We start from the raw sequence: 20,853 nt of genomic DNA, 5'->3' as shown, positions 1-20,853 counted from the left end.
ATGTCGTACGTACGTCAATTAAGAAATTTGTAGTAGAAGGATATTTAATGACATGGATATTTCACTATTCAGTGAAAGAAGGCAGGCTCCAGAACACATATAAAATTATTCCATTTTGTTTTAAAATGTACATCCATTCATAAGATACTAGAAGGTTACAGACTAAAATGTTATACTTGATGGATTTTATGTTGTACACTTCTCTGTATCTTCTAAATTTCCTAAAATAAACACATATACTATCTATAAGTAAAAACAGATTAAAATATTATAAAAACTATGCACAGTAGATTACTAAAAATCCAAACACAAAGTATAATAAAGATATTAAAAATGATTTTTGAATATAATTCAACCAGGGAAAATGATACCAACAAATAGTGTCAAAAGTCTTTCAGGTTTTATGTTCCTTTTAAAATCTCAAATCTAGGATATCTTACTCTACAGAAGAGAAGAAAATAAACACCAACACTAATCATCTACTGAAGTTTACATTCTTTGTTCTGATGAATTTGTTTAAAAAATGCTGCCAGTAATATTACCAATATCAGGATGCAGCTCAACACACAACATTCACTTTTCATGCAAATACCCTCTTATCTCCAAACCACAACCAGGGAATTTAAATGAGTTATTTTCTCACCTTAACAACTATTGCATTATAATTGTTCAGAGACTTTAGATGATCTTTGCACTTTTGGAGTCAAGATATTATTTGATTACCTGGCCTTTTCTGTGCCTCCCATGCATTGATGAATGTCAATGAATTCCATGAGCTGTTTTTGCAACATCACATCTTTGCCCTCAATTTGAGTAATGAAGTTATGCTGTAAAAGATCTGACGCTGTTGGACGCTTTTCATAATCTTTAGTCAAGCACCTGTACTGGCAAAAAATGACATGTCATTATTAGATAAGTTAGAGTTTTGAAATTATTACTCATATTCCCAAAAAATCCTCTAACACAAGACAGTGATGCTCCTCACAAACGCTCAGCCCAAGACGCGTATCTCAAAACTTGTTAAACTGCAATATGATGAAATGACTGTGAACGTGCACACATCTGTGAGTGATTATGCTGTACTGATACCAACTTCCAACTAAATACTACTTCCCTACTCTCCCAGCAAGCATACTGCATAGTGATAATTAAACTCTGTCTTCGCTGCAGTCTCCTTTACAAGTCAGTAGCTAAAGATAGCAATGAAGTCATTACAATTTTAATGCTTATCCAAAATTAAAACAAACTTTTCAGTTTCCTTTTACTAATGCTTTTAAAGCTTTTAAAGCTTCTCAATTGATCTATTTCTATGTGATAAAACTGCTAACCCATCCGAGAAGGTTAATGTGCTGAGGATGTTTACATTCCAAGTCAGTCGATGTTTTTTGAGGTCATGCAGTAGATGTACTAATGCATAGCACACTCTTGATAGGTTCAACCAGAGCAGTCATGAGAAAGGAGAAGGCCAGTGAGAACACCTGAAACAGCACCACGGGAGGACCATTTGAACAAACCTAGGATGTTTAATCAGCCGTGACGGCTGTCTTCAAATCTTTGGAAGACAGATTAGACTAGTTTTCAGTGGTCACAAGGGACAGAAAACCTAGGATCGATTGGTGGAATTAAGAGAGAAACAGATTTCAGGTCAGTATAAGGAAGAACTTTGCAACAATAAACCTTATCAAAGATGGAATGGGCTGCATTGGGAAGTATGATTATTTTTATTAGGGGTTTTTATTGATTGGATGGCTATTCTGTGCACATGTTCAAGTAGGATTTACGCTCTGGATATGAGTTTGGGCTATACGACTTTCCAACACCCTTCCAACCAGGAGATTCTGAGGATCTAGGATTATGAGAAAACCGGTCAGCGTTGGGCTGTCTTTTGGGGATACACAAAAAGAAAAAAGAAGAAGAAATCCACACCTTGACTTGAACAGTGCCATTTCTAATCTGTATTGTTAATCCTCCTTGCATGATAATTTGGCAATTTATTTTATTGGGCTTAACCAAAAAGATATTTCCTAGGGATGCTAAAACATGCTAAGGAATAAGGATGCCTACACAGGTTCTGAGCACCCAATTTCAATATGGAGAGCGGGGCCGTTTCCCCACACCTCCAACAAGCAACGCTCCAGACACCAGCTGGGTGTCCCACAATTCAGAATCAATTCTGACACTATCCATCCGGAGATAGCATCAGATCCCACAGGTCAAGGGGTCAGTCCTAGAAGGCTTCCACCCCTCACCTCCACAACTTCAGACGCCAGTCACAAGTCCAGGTTGTTACCAGTACTTCTGACCAACTGGCTATAAATCAGAGGTTTCTAGGACCCCCTCCTTGGGTTTGATTAATTTGACTGAGAAACATTTTACATATTAGATTAACGGTTTACTATAAAAGGATATAACTCAGGAACAGCCCGATGGAAGAGATGCATAGGACAAGGTATGGGGAAAGGGGCAGAGCTTCTATGTTCTCTCCAGGTGCGCCACTCTCCCAGCACCTCCATGTATTCACCCAGAAGCTCTCCGAACCCCATCCTTTTGGGTTTTTATGGGGGTTTCATTACATAGGCATGATTGATTAAATCATTGGCCACTGGCGATGGATTCAACGTCCAGCCCCTCTCCTGTCCCTGGAGGTCAAGGGGTGGGACTGAAAGTTCCAACCTTCTAATCACATGGTTGGCTGCCCTGGCAACCAGCCCCCATCCTCCAAAAATCACCTTATTAACGTAACAAAAGACAACTGTATCACTCTTAACACTTATAAAATTCCAAAGGTTTTGGGAACTAAAAGCAGTTCCTGTGGACAAAGACCAAATATATACCAGAAGTATATTTTGGTCATCTGAATGACCAAATATATTTTTCTTATAAATCACAATACTGCAATGACGATATCTGAAAATAAGAACAAGTGCTCTTAGTTTTTTAGTTTAACAGACTGCGTCAATTTCTGACATCTGTACACTTGTATCAATGTTTTGAGTATAGTCATATGAAATTATTTTATTCAAGTAAAACTTTATCAAATAGCTGATGTATACCAGGCACTCTGCCAGACGCTGGAGTTACAGTAACAAGTAAGGCATATTTAGCGCCCTGGAGCTGTGTACTGTCTAGTTGGGGAGACAGGCATCTAAACACGTTGCTAAATAAAAGCGGCAGTGTTAGTAGAGGAAGAGAAGCCAAATACGATGATAACCACCAGGACAGAATATGAACTGCCTGGAGGAAATCAGGACATGTTTCTCAGAGGTGAAACTGTGTGAAACACGTCAGAGTCACCACGTTCCACTGAGGATCTGTGTGGAAGAAGCTGCAGACATGGGTCATAACTACGAATCGTGAGGAGCCCTTCAAAGAGACTTGTGAAATTTGATTGCAGTTTATTAAGTATTCTGTACTGCATAATACATACTCAGTAATGACTGGTTAAGTGAAATTTGAAAAAAAAAAAAACAGATTATCAGTTCTTCTTGGGTTTTCACAACCCTTAAATCTAAGCCTCTGGTCTTCATAGGAATACGCAGATATTCTTGGCAGGAAAACACTGACAGCAGTATGTATGACCGTGACTGATTCCTCTATTTTCTTTGCCCTTTCATTTTCTGAGTGGTGTCTGACCCACCAAATCCTAATGTCCCCTCTCGCCATTTACAACCTGGAGTCATCTTTTACCTTGTTTTTTTAAGGTGAAGATGTAATAAAGATTGTGAAAAAAGTCTGTGGGACAGATATTTAGAAACAGCTGACTCACGTCTCCTAGTTAATTGTCTGGAGGTACAGCCCTTGTGCTAAATATTTGTCAAATTTAAAATGTTCACTGAACTTCAAATGTATAAGCATTTAATTGATACAATTATCTGATTCACCAATTGCAATGAAAATTCCCTGACTGTGATGAGAATTAGTGCTGCAAACAAATGAAGGGTTAAATAACTGACTAAATAGATGCTGGGTGAGCAGGTGAGAGATACTGAGGGCACAGCTGCCAAAGGCAGGTGGACAGAAGAAAGTGTTCACAGAGACAAAGTGTCTTCAGAAGCATAGCTATCAATAAGTGAATAAACACGAACCAAGATCATTATTTGAGCAAAGATGCATTCACTGAACACTCAGAAGACACTACAAATGCTTGTTTTGAAGAAAATAATGGAAACGTCTGGGGTTATGTAATAAATAAGAAGAAATAAAGAGGAGATTCAGAAGCAGAGAGGAATTGCTGTAGAAGGCACATAAAGTTATAACAGGATGGTATCTCTTTGATGTTTTTTAAGACTCTATTGTTACTCACTTGCTAATGAAGTCATTGAATTCTGCTGACCACATCTCAGGCTTCCTTAGTTTTGGGGGAGGATTCCTAGAAAAATAAGAATCTAGGTTGGATTGTGTACATGGGTCAGTGAGTGCAAAACTAGAGGTGGAGCTGGACAGACTAATGCATTACTGCAGTCGTAGGTCCTGCCAGGTATAATCAAGCATTACCGTCATTTTCCAACAAAAACAGATAATCAGTTATTAATCATCCTTTATGCAAAATGCCAGGTTCCTTGTTTCTCTGAAAGCACTTAATATGTGACCCAATTTTTCTAACCGATAATTTTTTTCTTTGAAAGAATCTTCTTGCTTTTACCTGAAAGCCCTAGGGGAAAACATCAATATTGAGCAGAAGAGAAAAAATTTAATATTGGGGGAAAGGTTTTTTTACTGTGAGTCCCGAAGAAGTCTCTGAGGAATATCCAGGGTACACAGAGGTGACCTGAAAGGAGAGTTATTCAGAATACGGGGGAAATTGCAGTGGAGAGGGGCACAGGAGAAACCCTTTATGAGTAGTTCTGTTGTTGCGGGTTACACGGCTGGAAACAAGGTTATAGAAGGAAGGAACTGGAAAAAAAGATTAGCTATAAAGCTCTGAATGCCACTTAAAAGATTTCATTATTAATTTCTTTCATTTGAAGCTGAACAAATCTTTTCTTTTTTGGCATGTTCTTGAACACAAAGGAACATCACTTGAAAATGAGGCTGATCTAACTCTAATCAAGCAACATTGATCAACCATGATAGCTGAATTTGCTGAAGTGCTGCTTTATGTGAATTCTAACAGCTCTTTGTTTTCATTAGTGGAATGGAAATACTTTGTCTTCAGTTCTGCATTACTCCTTAAATAGCTTATAATGAAATTAACGTACAGTTTGTACAGGCTCATTAAAGAGAAGTACAGCTTACTCATCTACCCTGATCACCCCTTAAAGCTCATTTTACAGTCCTTAGGACTATTTGAAGAATGCTGATTTGCATATTAAAAGAAATAATTCTTTTCTCCAACAATCTTGCTTTGTTTCTTGTCCTCCTGGAAATTTCCTTTGCAAGAGATTTACTGGCTTGCTTGGAGTATAACAAAGTTTTGATGATTTTTAGAACACTCAGAACTGGGTAGCTTTTCAAACCCCTTTTTTCTAATTATTTCTACAGTCAGTACGCTTAGAATTCCACTTTCGAGATACACTGATGGTAGAAGTAATAAGAAATAATGAAGATGATGCAGTTTCCAGAAGTACCGTGCCCACAGGTACAATATGTATCAACAGTGCCATCCCTGCTCTATGTGGTGTCCTGACCAAGGGTAATAACATTATGCTAACTATGGTAGTTTAAACCATAATTAAAATGGCTCGTACAGAGCTTCGTCTCACATACTGAACGACAGCAAGAGTTAGGAAATATAGATTTTTTTTTCTGTTTTCTTCAAATTTAACGAAATGTCTTAGAGTTGGTAAAGAGTAGGTTTTCTGTTCTTTTTTGTAATCTTGTTTCCTCACTTACCAAATAAGCAGTATATTTTACAAACAATAAGACCTGTGAGATACATTGAGATTGTCATGTAAAGGATGATATATATCTAAGGTATTATAATTCAGAACATATAGATAGGACAGGAAATTCAAAGGTAAAATTAAAAACAAATTCAAGGGCTTTGGTCTTATGCTAAGATAATTACATGCCAAATATTCCAAATGGATCCACTTGGAAATGAACACAACATACTGGCATTACTTCTTTAAGACTAGAACATTCCCCCCAGGGCTTTGTACATGCGATTCTATGTTCTCTAGGCATTAGGACCACAAAATTTGTAACAAACTATAACATACCACCCTACCACTCTCCCCTGCATGTCTGTCACCACAGGCTCTGTGTGTACATTCCATTAGAATTAAGGTACCAGGCAAAATCCTTAAGAAAGTCTTCAAAAAATAACACATCTATAACAAAAATAGGTAGTCTTTTCACATCCATTTTCTGAAATATCTAGGAACTAACCAAAACCTAAATAAAATAGTGTTTAACTAGTAATAGGATAAGCAGGGGAAAGTTTGTCGACACACACACTGAAAGGGAGGGGTTCACATAGATAGGAAAGTGCTTTCAGGGCTCCAAAGAGATTATTCTTCTAAGTTTACTGTTTTATATTAATATATTCAAAACATTAACATATTTAAAAATCACTATTTACCGTTGCATTGACTGTGGACTAAGGTGCCCAATAACTAATTTGAGAGTGGATAAAGAGTGGGAGGAACTGCTGTTTTCTGAGATCAAATCCTCATAAAAGGAAAAAAGACACACTGAGTATCACGAGAAAGCTCATTCACTTAGACCAGTGAAATGAAACCACTGAACAAATACAGTGTCTCAGAAGAAGCAGAATGATATTCCAGGCCACTCTGCTCTCAACTTGCTGAAATCTATCTGAGTATTTCCATGACGAGCACGATGAGCACCCAGCCGCTGGAGGAAGAAAGATGGGCTGCGGACACTGGACCCAGTGTTCGAGTCCTCTGACCTTGGTATTTTGAAGAGTGCTCTCATGGGATGCAGGTCAGCTAGTGGAGGATCTCCATCCCCCAGCTCGATGGCCGTGATCCCCAGGGACCACGTGTCACATCTGGCATCATAAGTGGTATCCAATTGCTGTTCACACGCAATCACCTAGTAGAAAACGAAAAAAAAAAGGTGAAGTTTGTGACTTTAACAAGCATGTAGCAAAATGTTTAGAATAATGTGTAAGTGTTCAAACTGATGAAGTTTGATAGCTATGCCTAAAGGCAGTAACTTGGGAGAGTAAAATTTCAAATTATTTGCAGTAGTATTTTCATTATGAGAACAGAGAAATACCTTAGAAGGTTTGCAGATATAAGAGAAGAAGCCTATGAAAAGGAACAGTTTTAAAAATGCAAAACAGAAAGAGGAAAGAGAGAGAGTCCCAAATGGAAAAGGATGGAATCAAACGAACAGCTAAAGATTGTGCAATGGAGTCACTCAACAAACCCTTGATGAGGGAACAAAGACACTCATCTTGGCAAAGATAAAGAACGTATCTTTAACAAATTAAAAGTGAAGGAGGTAAAGAAAAATAAGCTTGAGAGCAGTCTAGTTAAATGGCCTTGATCCTTTCTGGCACCTGGAAGGCAAGGGTAGCGAAAGGGGGAATGAGACAAGTTTGGAGGAATGCAAAAATGTTTATGCCAGGGCTGGCCTGTGGCGTAGTGGTTGTTTGCGAACTCCACTTTGGCAGCCCAGGGTTCGAGGGTTCGGATCCCGGGGACGGACCTACGCACCACTTATCAAAATTGCTGTGGCAGGCATCCCATGTATAAAGTAGAGGAAGATGGGCACGGATGTTAGCCCAGGGCCAATCTTCCTCAGCAAAATAGAGGAGGATTGGCAACAGACGTTAGCTCAGGGCTAATCTTCCTCACCAAAAAAAAAAAAAAAAGGTTTATGCCAATAATAAAAGAAAGATAAACTGAATAAAAACAAACATTGACAAAGATTTATCAGTAGCTTACCTGGGAGCACACTAAATTATAAAACTACAACCAGGTTTTAAAAAATTTCAGTAATCAAAGGATGTAATTGAGAGACAAGAAAAAAAGGGGGAACTTTTTTTGCAATATTATAAAATAGTATTACATGGAAGAATTATGACATAATTACTTCACAGCTTATTTCCAAATATGTAAATGTAAATAGAGATGGACTGCAAATAATAATTGTAACATCAGTGATCACAAAAAGAAAATTCAACATTTTAAAAACTATTTTTTACATTTTTAAAAATTTTACATTTTGTGAAGGCCAACCCACAAGACAAATAAAAAATGATTTGGGGATGATGGCGGGTTAGAGTTTTATCATTTAACTACAGTACTATGAAATGACATGTAAAGTGAAAGAAATCTATGACTGTGTCTGGAACAATATTTCATCTTTCTGAGTCCGCTTAACATCAGGCTTAACACATTAAAAAATCCCCATCTTGGCACACTGGAGTCTACATTTAACATTTACACACGTCATCCAGGAAGGGTGATGCCTTCATAATAAATATTTATTCATACCTGACACTAATAGCAATGACATAAAACAGTTTAAGTATAAACATCTGAATGTGGTTAAACAACAAAAGGAAGGCAATGATAAACACAACATGTCAGACAAGAGTTACTCTAGGGAGGAGGCCAGAAGATGGGATAGGGAAAGAACACAAAGGCAAATGTACGCCATTGGAAACATTTGGTTCTGGGTTTGGTAGTGAGTTCATGGGCAAATAAACGAGAAGGTCATGAACCACTCCAATTCTAAGCACCTGAAGACCAATAATAAATAAATAAATAGACAAATTATATATATGCGTGTGTATATATACATTTGTTGTTAGTACCCTGGAGTGGACTCCCACTCCCAGCGCCCTGTGAACAGCAGGGTGGAACCTGCCTGGTCTTTTTGCTCCATCCTCTCACCTTCTGGTGCCCTCTCACACAATGCTCTGCTGCTATTCACAGAGTTTTCATGGCCAATTTTTTCAGAAGTGGGCAACCAGGTCCTTCTTCCTAGTCTGTCTTAGTTTGGAAGCTCCACTGAAACCTATCCACCATGGGTGACCCTGCTGGTGTTTGAAATCCCGGTGGCAGAGCTTTCTGCATCCCAGCAACACGCAGCTGCCAAAGTATGACACCGGACAAATGGGTAGTGTGGTTCCTTGACCAGGAAACCAGCCTGGACTGCAGTGGTGAGAGCACCAATTCCTAACCACTAGATCACCAGGGCTGGCTGAATATATACATATACACACATTATCTGTATATAATAATTTGTATATTTATAATTTATAAATATATACATATGGAGAGAGAGAGAATATAGTTTCCCAACTTAGAGTCAGTATGATGATAGGGACATCATCTTACACAGCGCTTCTCAAGTTTTCCTACCAAAGTATTTTTAATATCATGGGGGAGTGAACTGCTGAAATCAGAGACCACAGCCTGGAATACCAGGAATAAGCATAAGAGTCTCAAGTTTTATATTAAAAATTCATGTGACCAATATTCTTAGCAGTATTATTCATAATAACCAAAAAGTAGAAACGATCCAAATGGCCATCGAGTGATGATGGATAAACAAAATGTGGTATATACTTACAATGGAATATTATTCAGCCATAAAAAGGAGAGAAGTATTGATACATGCTATAATATGGATGAATACTAAGTGAAAGAAGCCAGACACAAAGGCCACATGATGTATGATTCCATTGATATGAAAAGTCCAGAATAGGTAAATACACAGACAGAAAGCAGATTAATGGTTGCCTAGTGCAGGGCAGTTTGGGAGGAGATGGGGAGTGACTGACGATGAGTATGGGGTTTCTTTTTGGGGGAATAAAAATATTCTGAAATTAGATTGTGATGATGGTTGCACATCCCTGTGAATATGTACCAAAAATCGTTATACACTATGGTACACCATGTTAATACACCACGTTAAATGGGTGAATTATATGGTATGTGAATTATATCTCAATAAAGCTGTTAAAAATAAAAAAAAATTCATATGAATTTTCTGTTCTGTTGCATAATATATTTTTGTCTGCCTAGTATAAAAATAATGGGTTTTGCCCCACCAGTTTTTTTTCCTAGTAAAATTATTGCTTCAGGATAATGCATTATTTTATGGCTTCACATATGTGGTGGAGGAACATCTCTCCACAGGCTCGGGTGAATTTATGCCCAGTGTGCCTGAGACATGCTTGGCTTAGGCTTGCTTTTCTAGAGTCATGATCAATACCATCCTCTTTCACTCTCCAAAGTGTCCTGGCTTGTGCAATAAGTTATATAGTCACCTACCACAGTCACTATTTTCCTTGTCCCCTTCGTCCCAACTCACCAAGAAGGATGGCTTTGTGTAACCAACAAATACTACCTTTGATCTAGAATTTAATTAAAAATATCAAATCAAGAATTTCACTTTTCAACTGATAATTGATTTCAACAAGCTTGCCTCTGAGGCCCAAAAACACTGCAGTAATTCTAAGCCATTAATTATGGAAGATATATTAAATTTGTTTACGTTATTGCTTTCTAATTCCCAGAAATTTGTCATCAACAACATAGAGCTGGTCTATATGGGATGTCTTCATTAACTAGATACTTGGTTATTCAAAATATATTCTTTAATAATTCTAGATAAATGGAAATTTATTGAAATATTGCTCATCATTCACAAGTTGGAAAATGCTTATTACAGAGAAATTAACATAATACACACAAAATCTCAAACATATTTACATGATAGCTTGAAAAAACCACAGTGAACCTTTCTCTTTTATATAATATCTATTGCTTTGCTAAGCAGGAAAGCACTTTCAAATTCTATTTGTGTTACAGTAGGTTTATTAATAATAAATAATGACTTAGTAAAATGACTATCTAGTAATTGCATATTAAGGACTGTCAATTTTAATTATTAACTCATTTAATACTCTGGTAATTAAATTTTAGAAAGATCAAAATATTTTCTTTTACTTATAGATTAGAGTGGTTCCAAGATCTATTAACTAAAATTGTTTTTACTAAATGGCAAACTTAAACATGTAATAATGGCTTTTTGACTATAAATTAACATACAAAAATATAAAGCTGGACTTAATTATTTGATATTAATTATATAATAACATAAATAATAGTATTTCTTATATTAATTAATATATGCAAATAAGATGCAATGTTTGATATTATAGCTATATTTTATTAATTTCTCATTCTTTAAATTTTTCATAAGCTTTTAAAACAGTAGTAATACATCAGAACAAACTGTGAAGAAACTCTGATTTGAGGTTCTCTTAGTCAATTGTTTTTGTTTACATGACCATACTTTCTATTGTTATTCTATGATGTACTCTCTGTTAAAATGTTTTTGAATCCATTGGGGTTTTCAAGTTTCTTAAGATAATTTATCCTTCCTCCACATTTTCTATCACGTTTTCATTTTAATGTAATATAAAATGTTATTCATTTTATTACTTTTTTTGCAAGTAATAATTGAATTAGCATTAAAATAGAAACAGTACACCAGGATTTAATCCGCAAACAAATTTAGCTCTCAAGTTTTGCAATATTAATGTCGTATTTGAATAACTTCTCCTTTCACTCCCTAGAAAATTGTAGAAAAATAGCACAGCTTTTCCCAAAGGTTTCAGAGACAGTTTTCAAACATAAGTGTCTTTACTGATAAACATAATTAAAAAGATTAAAGGCATTAACAGGGACTGTGGGGAGATGATGTGATCGAAGAAAACTTTCTCTCAACTATTTTAGCAGTTTACAACTTCCCAACAGTAACGGTGAAAAGAGTCTACTGAAGCTGAACATATAGCCCCCAGGCAGAGGGGCTCCGATGGGAGCCTGCTATACAGGTTAACAGACCCGAATCTGATCTGAACCAAGGTTAGCGGTTTCCAGAATATTTCTACTGGAATTTAAAAACAGAATGTGAATGTCATTAATATAGATACATGCTAAGCAATTAAAATTAAATTTAACGAAAAATTAAGGCTGCAAGTAGTTTCTGTTTACGTCATCTGCTTCACTCATTCCTTCAGTCCTTCATTTATTCCTCTATTCATTCACAGCCCATTGACGGTGCACCTCCCATGTTCCTCCTCACATGTGCAAAAATCTCACAGAAAAACAACACAACTGACATTTTCTTCTAGTATATTCCAAAACACATAAGGAGACAGAGTATGCATGAAAAGAAAAGCCAGAAAGGATCAAATACTACATTTGTCCCCCTCAAAACTCCCTCTGACCTCAGGAGCCATCCAAAACGGTGTTCCTACGGATGTATTCCGACGGTGCCAGGTGCTGGTGAGCTGTGCAGACACACCTGGAAGGAAGAGAGGAGATGTACTTCTTGCATTAATTACTCACGTAAAGAGATTCCACTTGCAATAAACTTGCTCACAAGCTAATATCAAAAGGCTGTTCCCGGCCCAGCCCTGTGGCTTAGCAGTTAAGTGCGCGCGCTTCACTGCTGGCGGCCCAGGTTCGGATCCCAGGCGTGCAGCGAGGCACCGCTTCTCCGGCCATGCTGAGGCTGCGTCCCACATACAGCAACTAGAAGGATGTGCAACTATGACATACAACTATCTACTGGGGCTTTGGGGGAAAAAAAAGGAGGAGGATTGGCAATAGATGTTAGCTCAGAGCCGGTCTTCCTCAGCAAAAAAAAAAAAAAAAAGAGGAGGATTAGCATGGATGTTAGCTCAGGGCCAATCTTCCTCACAAAAACATAAAAAATAAAAAGAATAAATAAAAGGCAGTTCCCTTAAAGCTGCCCCTGGACTTGAACCTCACATTAAAGGATCCTAAGTCAGGACTTCTGCATAACCAAAATACGAATGGTCCTCCTATTTTCTATTTCTCATACCCAAACCTATCTATCCTTAAAGCCCCATTTCAAGTTTTACTCCCCGCCATGGCCACTTTTAATCTGTTCCTGATCGTACTAACCCATATTTCTTTTGACCTTCTACATTGTTAACTATTTGTCTGTATTGCATGTTTGGGCATGTAATTGTTATTCGAACGTATGCTTCCTCCCCTCCCTCCTCTTCCCTCTGCCCACTACCAAGTTCTGGTTGATCTGAGAATGTTTTACATGGTGGTATGCACATAGTAGGTGACTTGTGAATGTCAATAACATTATTTTCCATCTGTCAACTTTGGACAAACCATACCTGACTGGAAGTTTCAAATTACAGCGATTCAAAACAACACCATTAATAGAATCAGTTCTTTTCCTTTAGAGAGATTAGGACAGAAGGACTAAAATGAAGGGGTATAACCAAATATTTCAGTCATGTCATCCCATTAATTCCACTTTGTTAGACATAATCCCATAACTGACTCAAGAAAATTAGGAGTAGAGTCTCTCTCCTCACTTTTCACACTCCTGCTCCTCATGCGGGGGCCTTGTTAGCGCTGGCTGTACAGTGCTGCTTCCCTTGATCTGCTCTGGACATGATGGGCTCTACTCTAACCATGGACTTTCACTCTCTGACTTGCTTGTTTTGAAAAGTACCTCCCAGGTGTCACATATGGTTTAGGCTCCGGCTGTTTACCTTATAAGCCAAGTAGAACAAAGGCACTGACTGAGAATTAAAATTGGATATATTTGATTCCTCCAAGATGGCATCTGACATTTATCATGAAATTCAAAGGCCATATTCAGGCAAATGGGCATTTCACTGGTGCAAATAGACTTGGGCAGAGGCATAGGCAGTATGCTTTGATTACACATTAATTGTATCCCTTAATGACCTACTTCACATACATAGAAATCCTGTCCTAAACAGAATCCTTACCTACGGCCTTCAAATTTTGCTTTTAAAAAAGTTTATTTCACAGAAAAAATATCCTCACTGAATCATTTTTCAAATTCAAAGGAGATTATCTAATCTGTGCTTGAAGGTTCTTCCTGAAATATTTTCTAGCAGACTATCTAAATAAATGAATCAACACTTAATACCACATTTCTCCAAAATATATCCTCTCTCCCTACCTCTACTCTAGGCATTTTTCCTTCCAGAAAAATTAAATTTAAATCTAAACATTTTATCGTCTCTTTTTCTATGAAATAAAGGCAGAAGTGATTAAGCTTGAATTTTATGATAGTATCAGAGGACAGTAATTTATATAAGTGGGAAAAGTAAATAGATTTTAAAATTTGATTATAAATTTACTAAAATTTACTCTAAGGGTTTCTAACTTTTATGAAAAAAATAAATTATATTTGACCCTTGGCAGACATTTTTGTTTCAATTTCATATGGTTTAAGAATCCAGGGGCTGGCCCAGCGACTTAGTGGTTAAGCTTGCATGCTCTGCTTCGGCGGCCTGGGTTTGCAGGTTCAGATCCCAGGAGAAGACCTACACCACACATCAGCCGTGATGTGGCGGCAACCCACATACAAAACCAAGGAAGACTGGCACAGCTGTTAGCTCAACGCAAATCTCCCTTAGCAAAAAAAAAAAAAAAAAAGAATTCAAATGTCATTGAACTGAAATGTAAAAGGGAAGAAATAAAACCACAACTAAGTAAAAAATCAAGTTTTGCTCCTGGCAAGAAAGCGACATTTTAGACTAATCAGTGATACTTTTTTCCACTTTCTGGATATGAAAAGATTATGTCACTAGAATTGGCATTTTTTAGCAAGTAGTCATGTCCTGGTGTCTGAATTTATAAATATGGATGGCGGTAAAGAACCTTCCTTCCACGCTGCACAAGAAATATATATGGAAGGATGCTGAAAAATGTTTCTAGGGGTATGGCATGTGACCCAAGGTAGATCATTCAGAATCTTTTCTTGGAAATATGAGTACTGAGTGGACACACTCAGGGAGGGAGGTATCTAGAGCTGAGTCAACCAATGGCAGGGCTCTAAGGATTATCCCAGGGGATGCAGCTCCTGAGGCCCAGGGCTGCCATAGTTCTATTCTTAGCAGGCTGGATCACCCAGTTTCTCCCTTGATTTTAAAAGCCAGTCATTGCTGTTTTCAGTATTGTTGCCTAATTTGGTCACAGTTAGTTTCTGTTGCTTACAATCAAGGAACCCTGACTAAGACAAGACCCTAATGATTTTACATATAAAGGAGCAAATTAACAACAGCAATAGTCAATAATGAGTTTACAAAGCCTAAGAATCATTAGGCTTTATATTAATATGAGATTATATCACAATTATAGATTTATACTAATATGAGATTAAGAATTTTCTAAGGCAAATGTTTGGCCTCCAAACTCTTTAATCACACATCTTAAACAATAAGAAACATTTGAGCATGCATACTGTACATAGATATAGATATAGATAGACTATTCTCTAAATATTTACTAGTATATTAATATGTACACTATGAAATATATAAATGAAGATAATTTTAAAGGATGAGATTTAAATAACAGTAATAGAGGTATGAATATTTCTTTCTGCACTCCAATGTCTTATAAACACCCTGCTATCGACACCCCCTTCAAAGACCACTGGTCTAAGGAGTGTTTGGGTAACGAATTACAACGCTCGTGGAGGCTCATATATCGTTTAGTGTCTTTTGAGATCCTGCAGAAAGAATGTTTTATGCCTGGTTCCTGCAACCTGTATGGAAACAAGAAAAATTCAGCTCAGAATGTGAAGGAGGAAAAACAAAGTCTCAAAATAAGTGAAAAAGGAAAAATGCAACTAAGAAGAATAAGAAAGCCTTGAGTCTGAGAATATTGGATGATAATCACATTAAAAACAGGACACACAGCCAGTTACGAAGGAGTAACAGAGGAAGGCATTTACCGAATTTCATGTTTGTTGAATGCTTCTGCAATGACTCTTAAAACTCAAGATCATTTTACCAACACAACCAAATAGCTTCAGAGCTGGAAGGTAACTGAATGGTCATAAAGTCTAATCTGCTCTTTTTCAGGTTAGTAAACTTCAGCTAGAGAGAAAACTGAGTTTCCTGAGGACAACTGGCATTTTTACTTACTATAAATTCTCACAAGAAAGGTAACTAAGTAGGTAAAACATGCAAAATTCTATCAAAAATGATTGACATAAATTACTTTAAAAGGCAACTGAAATCCAAATTATGAGTTAAGGAGCCCTAGGAATTAAAGAAGATTAGGAAAATCATCCTGTCCAGAGAGGAACTGATGGAATAAGTCACCAAGGTAAACAGTTACATAAGCATCTCAAGGGAGAAGATGCTAAAGGGTGGAAAATTCCAGGCAGAAAGTTGGGATAGTGAAGGATACTGAAAGGAATAGGAGGCCAAAAAGAGATCAGGGCTGAAGAGAAAACAGGCTAAAAGGGAGGGCAAGAATTCATTAAAAGCCAAAGCACAGGGCATTAAGGAGGCTCATGTTAACGATTCTTCAGTCCTTTGCTTTCATTACACTGCTGGGGAATTTTCACGCTATTTCAGGCCCCTCCAACAGGGTTTCTTCCTGGGCTGTTTGATGGCTGCACAGCAACCCCACTCCCTATTGCATAAGTCCTGTTTCCAGGGAGAAAAACATGCAGGCTTCACACTTGTGGTCAGGAGGTCTCTTAGGGTCTTAGGGAGTCAGAAAAAATATCAAATGTGAGCTTTCTAATGTGGTTCAAACAGACCAGACGACTTCCACAACTTGATTTATCATATAGCAAACCTGACATTTCACAGCAAAGGCAAGAGCATGGGTTTGTTGTTGCTGTTGTTAAAAACAAAAACTGCAGGAATGAGAACTGAAATTATAAAAATTTTCAACACAAAGGGGCCATAAAATTTATTATGCCATCTAACGTCTTCATTTTGTTGATGAAGTTAAGTGTGATGGTTAATACTATGTGTCAACTTGGCTGGGCCACAGTGCCCATATATTCAGTCAAATATTATTCTGGATGTTTCTGTGAAGGTGTTTTTTGGATGAGATTAACATTTAAATCAGTGGACTTTGAGTAAAGCACATTACCCTCCATAATGTGGGCGGGCCTCATCCAATCAGTGACAGGCCTTAAGAGAACAAAGACTGACCTCCACTGGGCAAGAAAGAATTCTTCCAGCAGACTGCCTTGTGGACTCAAACTGCAACTCTTCCCTGGGTCTTCAGCCTGCCAGCCCACTCCATCAGATTTTGGACTTGCCAAGCCTCCACAATCACAGGAGGCAATTTCCTAAAATAAATGTCTCTCTCTATCTATATACACACATCCTGTTGGTTCTGTTTCTCTGGAAAACCCAAACTAATACAGATTTTGGTACCGAGAGTGGACCCAGAGGAACAGAATCTTAAAGACGAGTTTTCTGAATTGATTCTAGGGTCTCTAGAATTGGCTCTCTAATCTGATTAGATTTAAAGACACTAAGGGCTCTATTCCCAGTAGTAGAGAGAGCACTGATAGTTCATGGCATGATATGGCAATAGAGACACACAAAATATCATCAGTGGATACTTGTAATCAAACACTTACAAGAGGCACAGTTCAGAGTGACCACTCATACAATATCTTTGAACATTTTTGTCAAACTAAAGAGCACAATGAGATTGGTTGGTTTCTTCTAATGTTGCTGGACAAAGTGAGGAAAGAAAAGGATGAGCTCAGAGATTCAAATTCCCAGTTCAAGTATTGCATAAATGACCCGAAAGCTTCTATGTCTGTCCTGAAAGAGACCTTCTCTCCTATAGCCACACAGCTGAGATTGCTGATAACCAAACCCAGAACCTCACCCTGCAAGTGACCAAAATTATAACGCAAATTGAATTCCCAACCTCACAAGGTGTCTACTGTTAAAAGTGAGGGCATTGACTGGGAAGGAATGGGATCCTGAAAATCGGAATGTGGATGTATGGAAAGATCCTGTTGAAGCTGGGGACTTTGAACGCTTGAATGCCGATGAGTCGTTGTTTTTGCCAGTAGACGCGCCTCTCTATCCCCATCTGAGAAGATTAACCTTGCATTGCCTAAGGAAACTGTAATGGCCTCCTCTGATGTAGTTGCTTACACTGCTAATTCTCCTCAGGACCCACCCCAACCACCTCCCCTTTGCTTCTAAATCTATAACTAGTCTCAAGTCTCAGCAGGATCCTAAAGGTGAGGTACAAAGGCACAAAGAACTACTTGATTTTTCTAATGTATGCAGACCATAATTCAGAGGATATGTGTGGGAATGGATATTAAGGGTGTGGGATAATGGTGAAAGGAACATATACTTGGATCAAGCTGAAGTTACTGAACAGGGTCCACCAAGCAGAGACTTTGCATTTAATATTGCAGGTTGGGAGCTAGAAAGGGCTCTACTAGCTTGGATGGTTGGCTCAGACATGGACGAAAAAGTGGCCCCCAGTAAATGAACCTGAAATGCCAGAACTACATTACTTTACTCTAGAGGAAGGGATTCAAAGGCTTAGGAAGACTGAAGTGTTAGAGTCATTTAAGACCTACTCACTGAACAGGGTCCAAAGGACACACTTTTCAACACAACTGTTGAGAAATAAACTTTTTTTTTTTTTTGAGAAATAAACTTTTGAGGGGAGCCCCAGCATCCTTGAAGAGCTCTGTTATCACTCTTCTCTGTAGGCTAGGACTTACAATGGGAACTGCTGCCACTGAACTGGGAAACCTAAATGCAATGGGAGTAACTGGATCAGAGTGGCAGGGGCCAAGTGGCGGCCCCCAACTGCCAAAGGCAAGGTGGGCATGGTTACCATAACGGGAAGCAGAGTCAAAGCAGTAGTCAGAAGAGTCTGACTTGCAGAGACCTCTGGTGTTGCCTAGTTGATCTTGGTGTTCCTAGAAGTCAAACAGATGGGAAGCCTACTAAATTCTTACTTGATCTGGATAAGCAAAATAGTCCTAAGTGAACAAAAGTCTAACTTGAATCATAAAAGCACAGTCATAGCCCCTCAATTCCAAGACTTGAGCTAGTTTATAGATCCAGAACCCCTTGAATGAAGAGGAGGTTAGCTCCTTAAGGAAGGACCCCAGTACACTGCCAAAAACGTATACTGCTAATCTTTCTCCCAGCCTTCCCCAAAGGGACCTATGGTCTATTACCAGGGTGATTGTGGACTGGGTAAAAGGAAATAATTAGACTTTTCTCCGATTATTGCACACTAACTCTGAATTGACACTAATTCCAAGAGACCAAATGTCATTGCGTCCCACCACTCAGAGTAGGGGCTTACACTGGTCAGGTAATCCAGGGAGTTTTAGTTCAGGTCTGTCTCACAGTGGGCCTAGGCTTTTGTTTTCTCATTGTTAATTTAGGTGATTGGAATGAATCGATGTTCTTCATTAGTTTGAGGTCACAAACTACTTATTGAATCTCATGGAAGCTTTATACTTTCTCATCAGGAAATTCATATTCACACAACGCTTTGCATATAAGGGATATAAAAAATCTTCTGACATTCCTGTATTTAATATACCAAATGATATTCAAGGTTATCTCCAGCTTTAACATTCAATGAGTCTATAAGATGACACAAGGTAGCTAATTCTACACAACTAGCACTCCTATCAATACTAATGTGATTTCCCTTGAAAATCTGTCCTCTCTCCAGTCCAGCTGGCACTACAACTTTTCCCTTCTTTAATACTCAGCCTATATCTTATCATGGAGACCGTGTAGAGCTTTCTCTAAAGACATCAAGATCACACTGCTCACTGCACTTTCCTTTGCTTTGGACGTATGAACTATGCACCCAGAGCTGTCTGCACCTTTTGATTCTGTACGACTTTGTACTTGTGTGTATATGTACAGTACTGGACCTCAGCTACAGAGAGCTGAGTATGTATGACACTCCTCATTCATGGCACACTATTATCAGTGATCTATTATCTTATTTTTTCATTCCCTTTTTCCCCATTCACCTCTTCCATTGTCCTGTCTCCTGCCCCACCATAAAAACCTTCTATTCACTTGAACCTCTTCAAGAATTAAAATTTAAAGCTATAGACTAAGATTATTTAGTTCTAGTCCAAAACACTTATTTTACAATAAGAAAAACGAGAGTGTAAAGAGGTAATTCTTGAAAAATATAAGCAAAGTCCTCTTTGGTTCACCTAAAGTTAGGTGGAAAGGCACACTTGGTAGCTTTTATTAAAATCTCTAATCTCTACAGCTGCATTGCTGTAATTAGTTTGTTTTTGTGTTAGGGAAATCCCTAGATATAAAGTTTTCTTTTATCTGTTGCTACATAAAAACTTTCAAAACAATGAAATCCATTCAACTTCATAATATAATTTTTTGGAATACTTTAACTATGTAATTTAATTTCAACACTTCAAAAGTAAAATTTGGAACATCTTATCTCAGAATATACGGCAGGGCACATCAATAAGAAAAAAATATTCTCTAGAAAATATATTTTCCCCTCCCTCACCATAACCTTCTTTAAAAAAATCTTTTCTTTACCTACAGTGACTCGCAGACTAGGAAGGCCCAGGCAGCCTTGCTTGTACCACATCAGCCCATTTCCCAGCCATGGCTGATTGGACCAAAACGGAGATCTGATCCAGTCTGTCCAACTGAGCTCCTTCTCTCACTCCAAATTCCTTCTGATTTTGTACTAAATCCTTTGTGCTAAAAGCCTGGGTCAAGTAGCTGTCGGCACTGGACTCATAAAGTCATGTAGACCGGGAAGATTGAGGCTGCTGTTTTTGAGTAGACTTGCTGGGCAACATGACAATTGCAGAGGCTGGTCTGTAAACACTCAAAGAGAAACACAGAGGAGAGACTTTGCTTCTCCAGTGAGAGAGCAAGAGGCAGCAAGCAGTCATGGTTCTTGCCTTCTACTCTCCTGTCTTAGTTCTAGTCTCCTTAGCCCTATTCTTCTTATCTATGGGATTGCCTTTGGTATCTTACTCTTTTCTGGAGCTAGTTTGGGTTTACTGTCCTTCTAACTAAAAGATCCTTGACGAAGATATACAATATTATCTATAGAGTTGAACAGCTTAATTCAA

General features: G+C 38.0%; 1 protein-coding gene and 1 long non-coding RNA gene across 29 annotated transcripts in view; one reads left to right on the top strand and one right to left on the bottom strand.

Moving 5' to 3' along the window:
- Window positions 1-20,853, top strand: part of LOC131398820 (uncharacterized) — a 263,140-nt gene that overhangs the window by 111,932 nt on the left and 130,355 nt on the right. The window lies entirely within an intron of this gene.
- MYO3A (myosin IIIA) overlaps window positions 1-20,853 on the bottom strand; it is a 227,002-nt gene that overhangs the window by 163,976 nt on the left and 42,173 nt on the right. For 27 of the 28 annotated variants that reach the window (XR_009216986.1, XR_009216988.1, XR_009216987.1 and 24 more), the window contains 4 exons: window positions 12,164-12,240; window positions 6,854-6,999; window positions 4,304-4,369; window positions 724-879 (listed from right to left, as the gene is read on the bottom strand). Coding sequence is in view for 25 of the 28 variants with exons in the window: in XM_058532614.1 (XP_058388597.1) it covers window positions 724-879; window positions 4,304-4,369; window positions 6,854-6,999; window positions 12,164-12,240 (445 nt within the window). In the remaining 3 variants the exon portion in view is untranslated. Of the gene's footprint in view, window positions 1-723; window positions 885-4,303; window positions 4,370-6,853; window positions 7,000-12,163; window positions 12,241-20,853 lie in introns of those variants that run through there. The other variant, XM_058532640.1, reaches the window with a different exon arrangement.

This window comes from Diceros bicornis, chromosome 36 (assembly GCF_020826845.1).
Source record: "Diceros bicornis minor isolate mBicDic1 chromosome 36, mDicBic1.mat.cur, whole genome shotgun sequence".
In the NCBI taxonomy this organism is placed as follows: Eukaryota; Metazoa; Chordata; class Mammalia; order Perissodactyla; family Rhinocerotidae; genus Diceros; species Diceros bicornis.
Note: the sequence above shows the minus strand (reverse complement) of the source record. Positions and strands in the feature narration are given on the sequence as shown.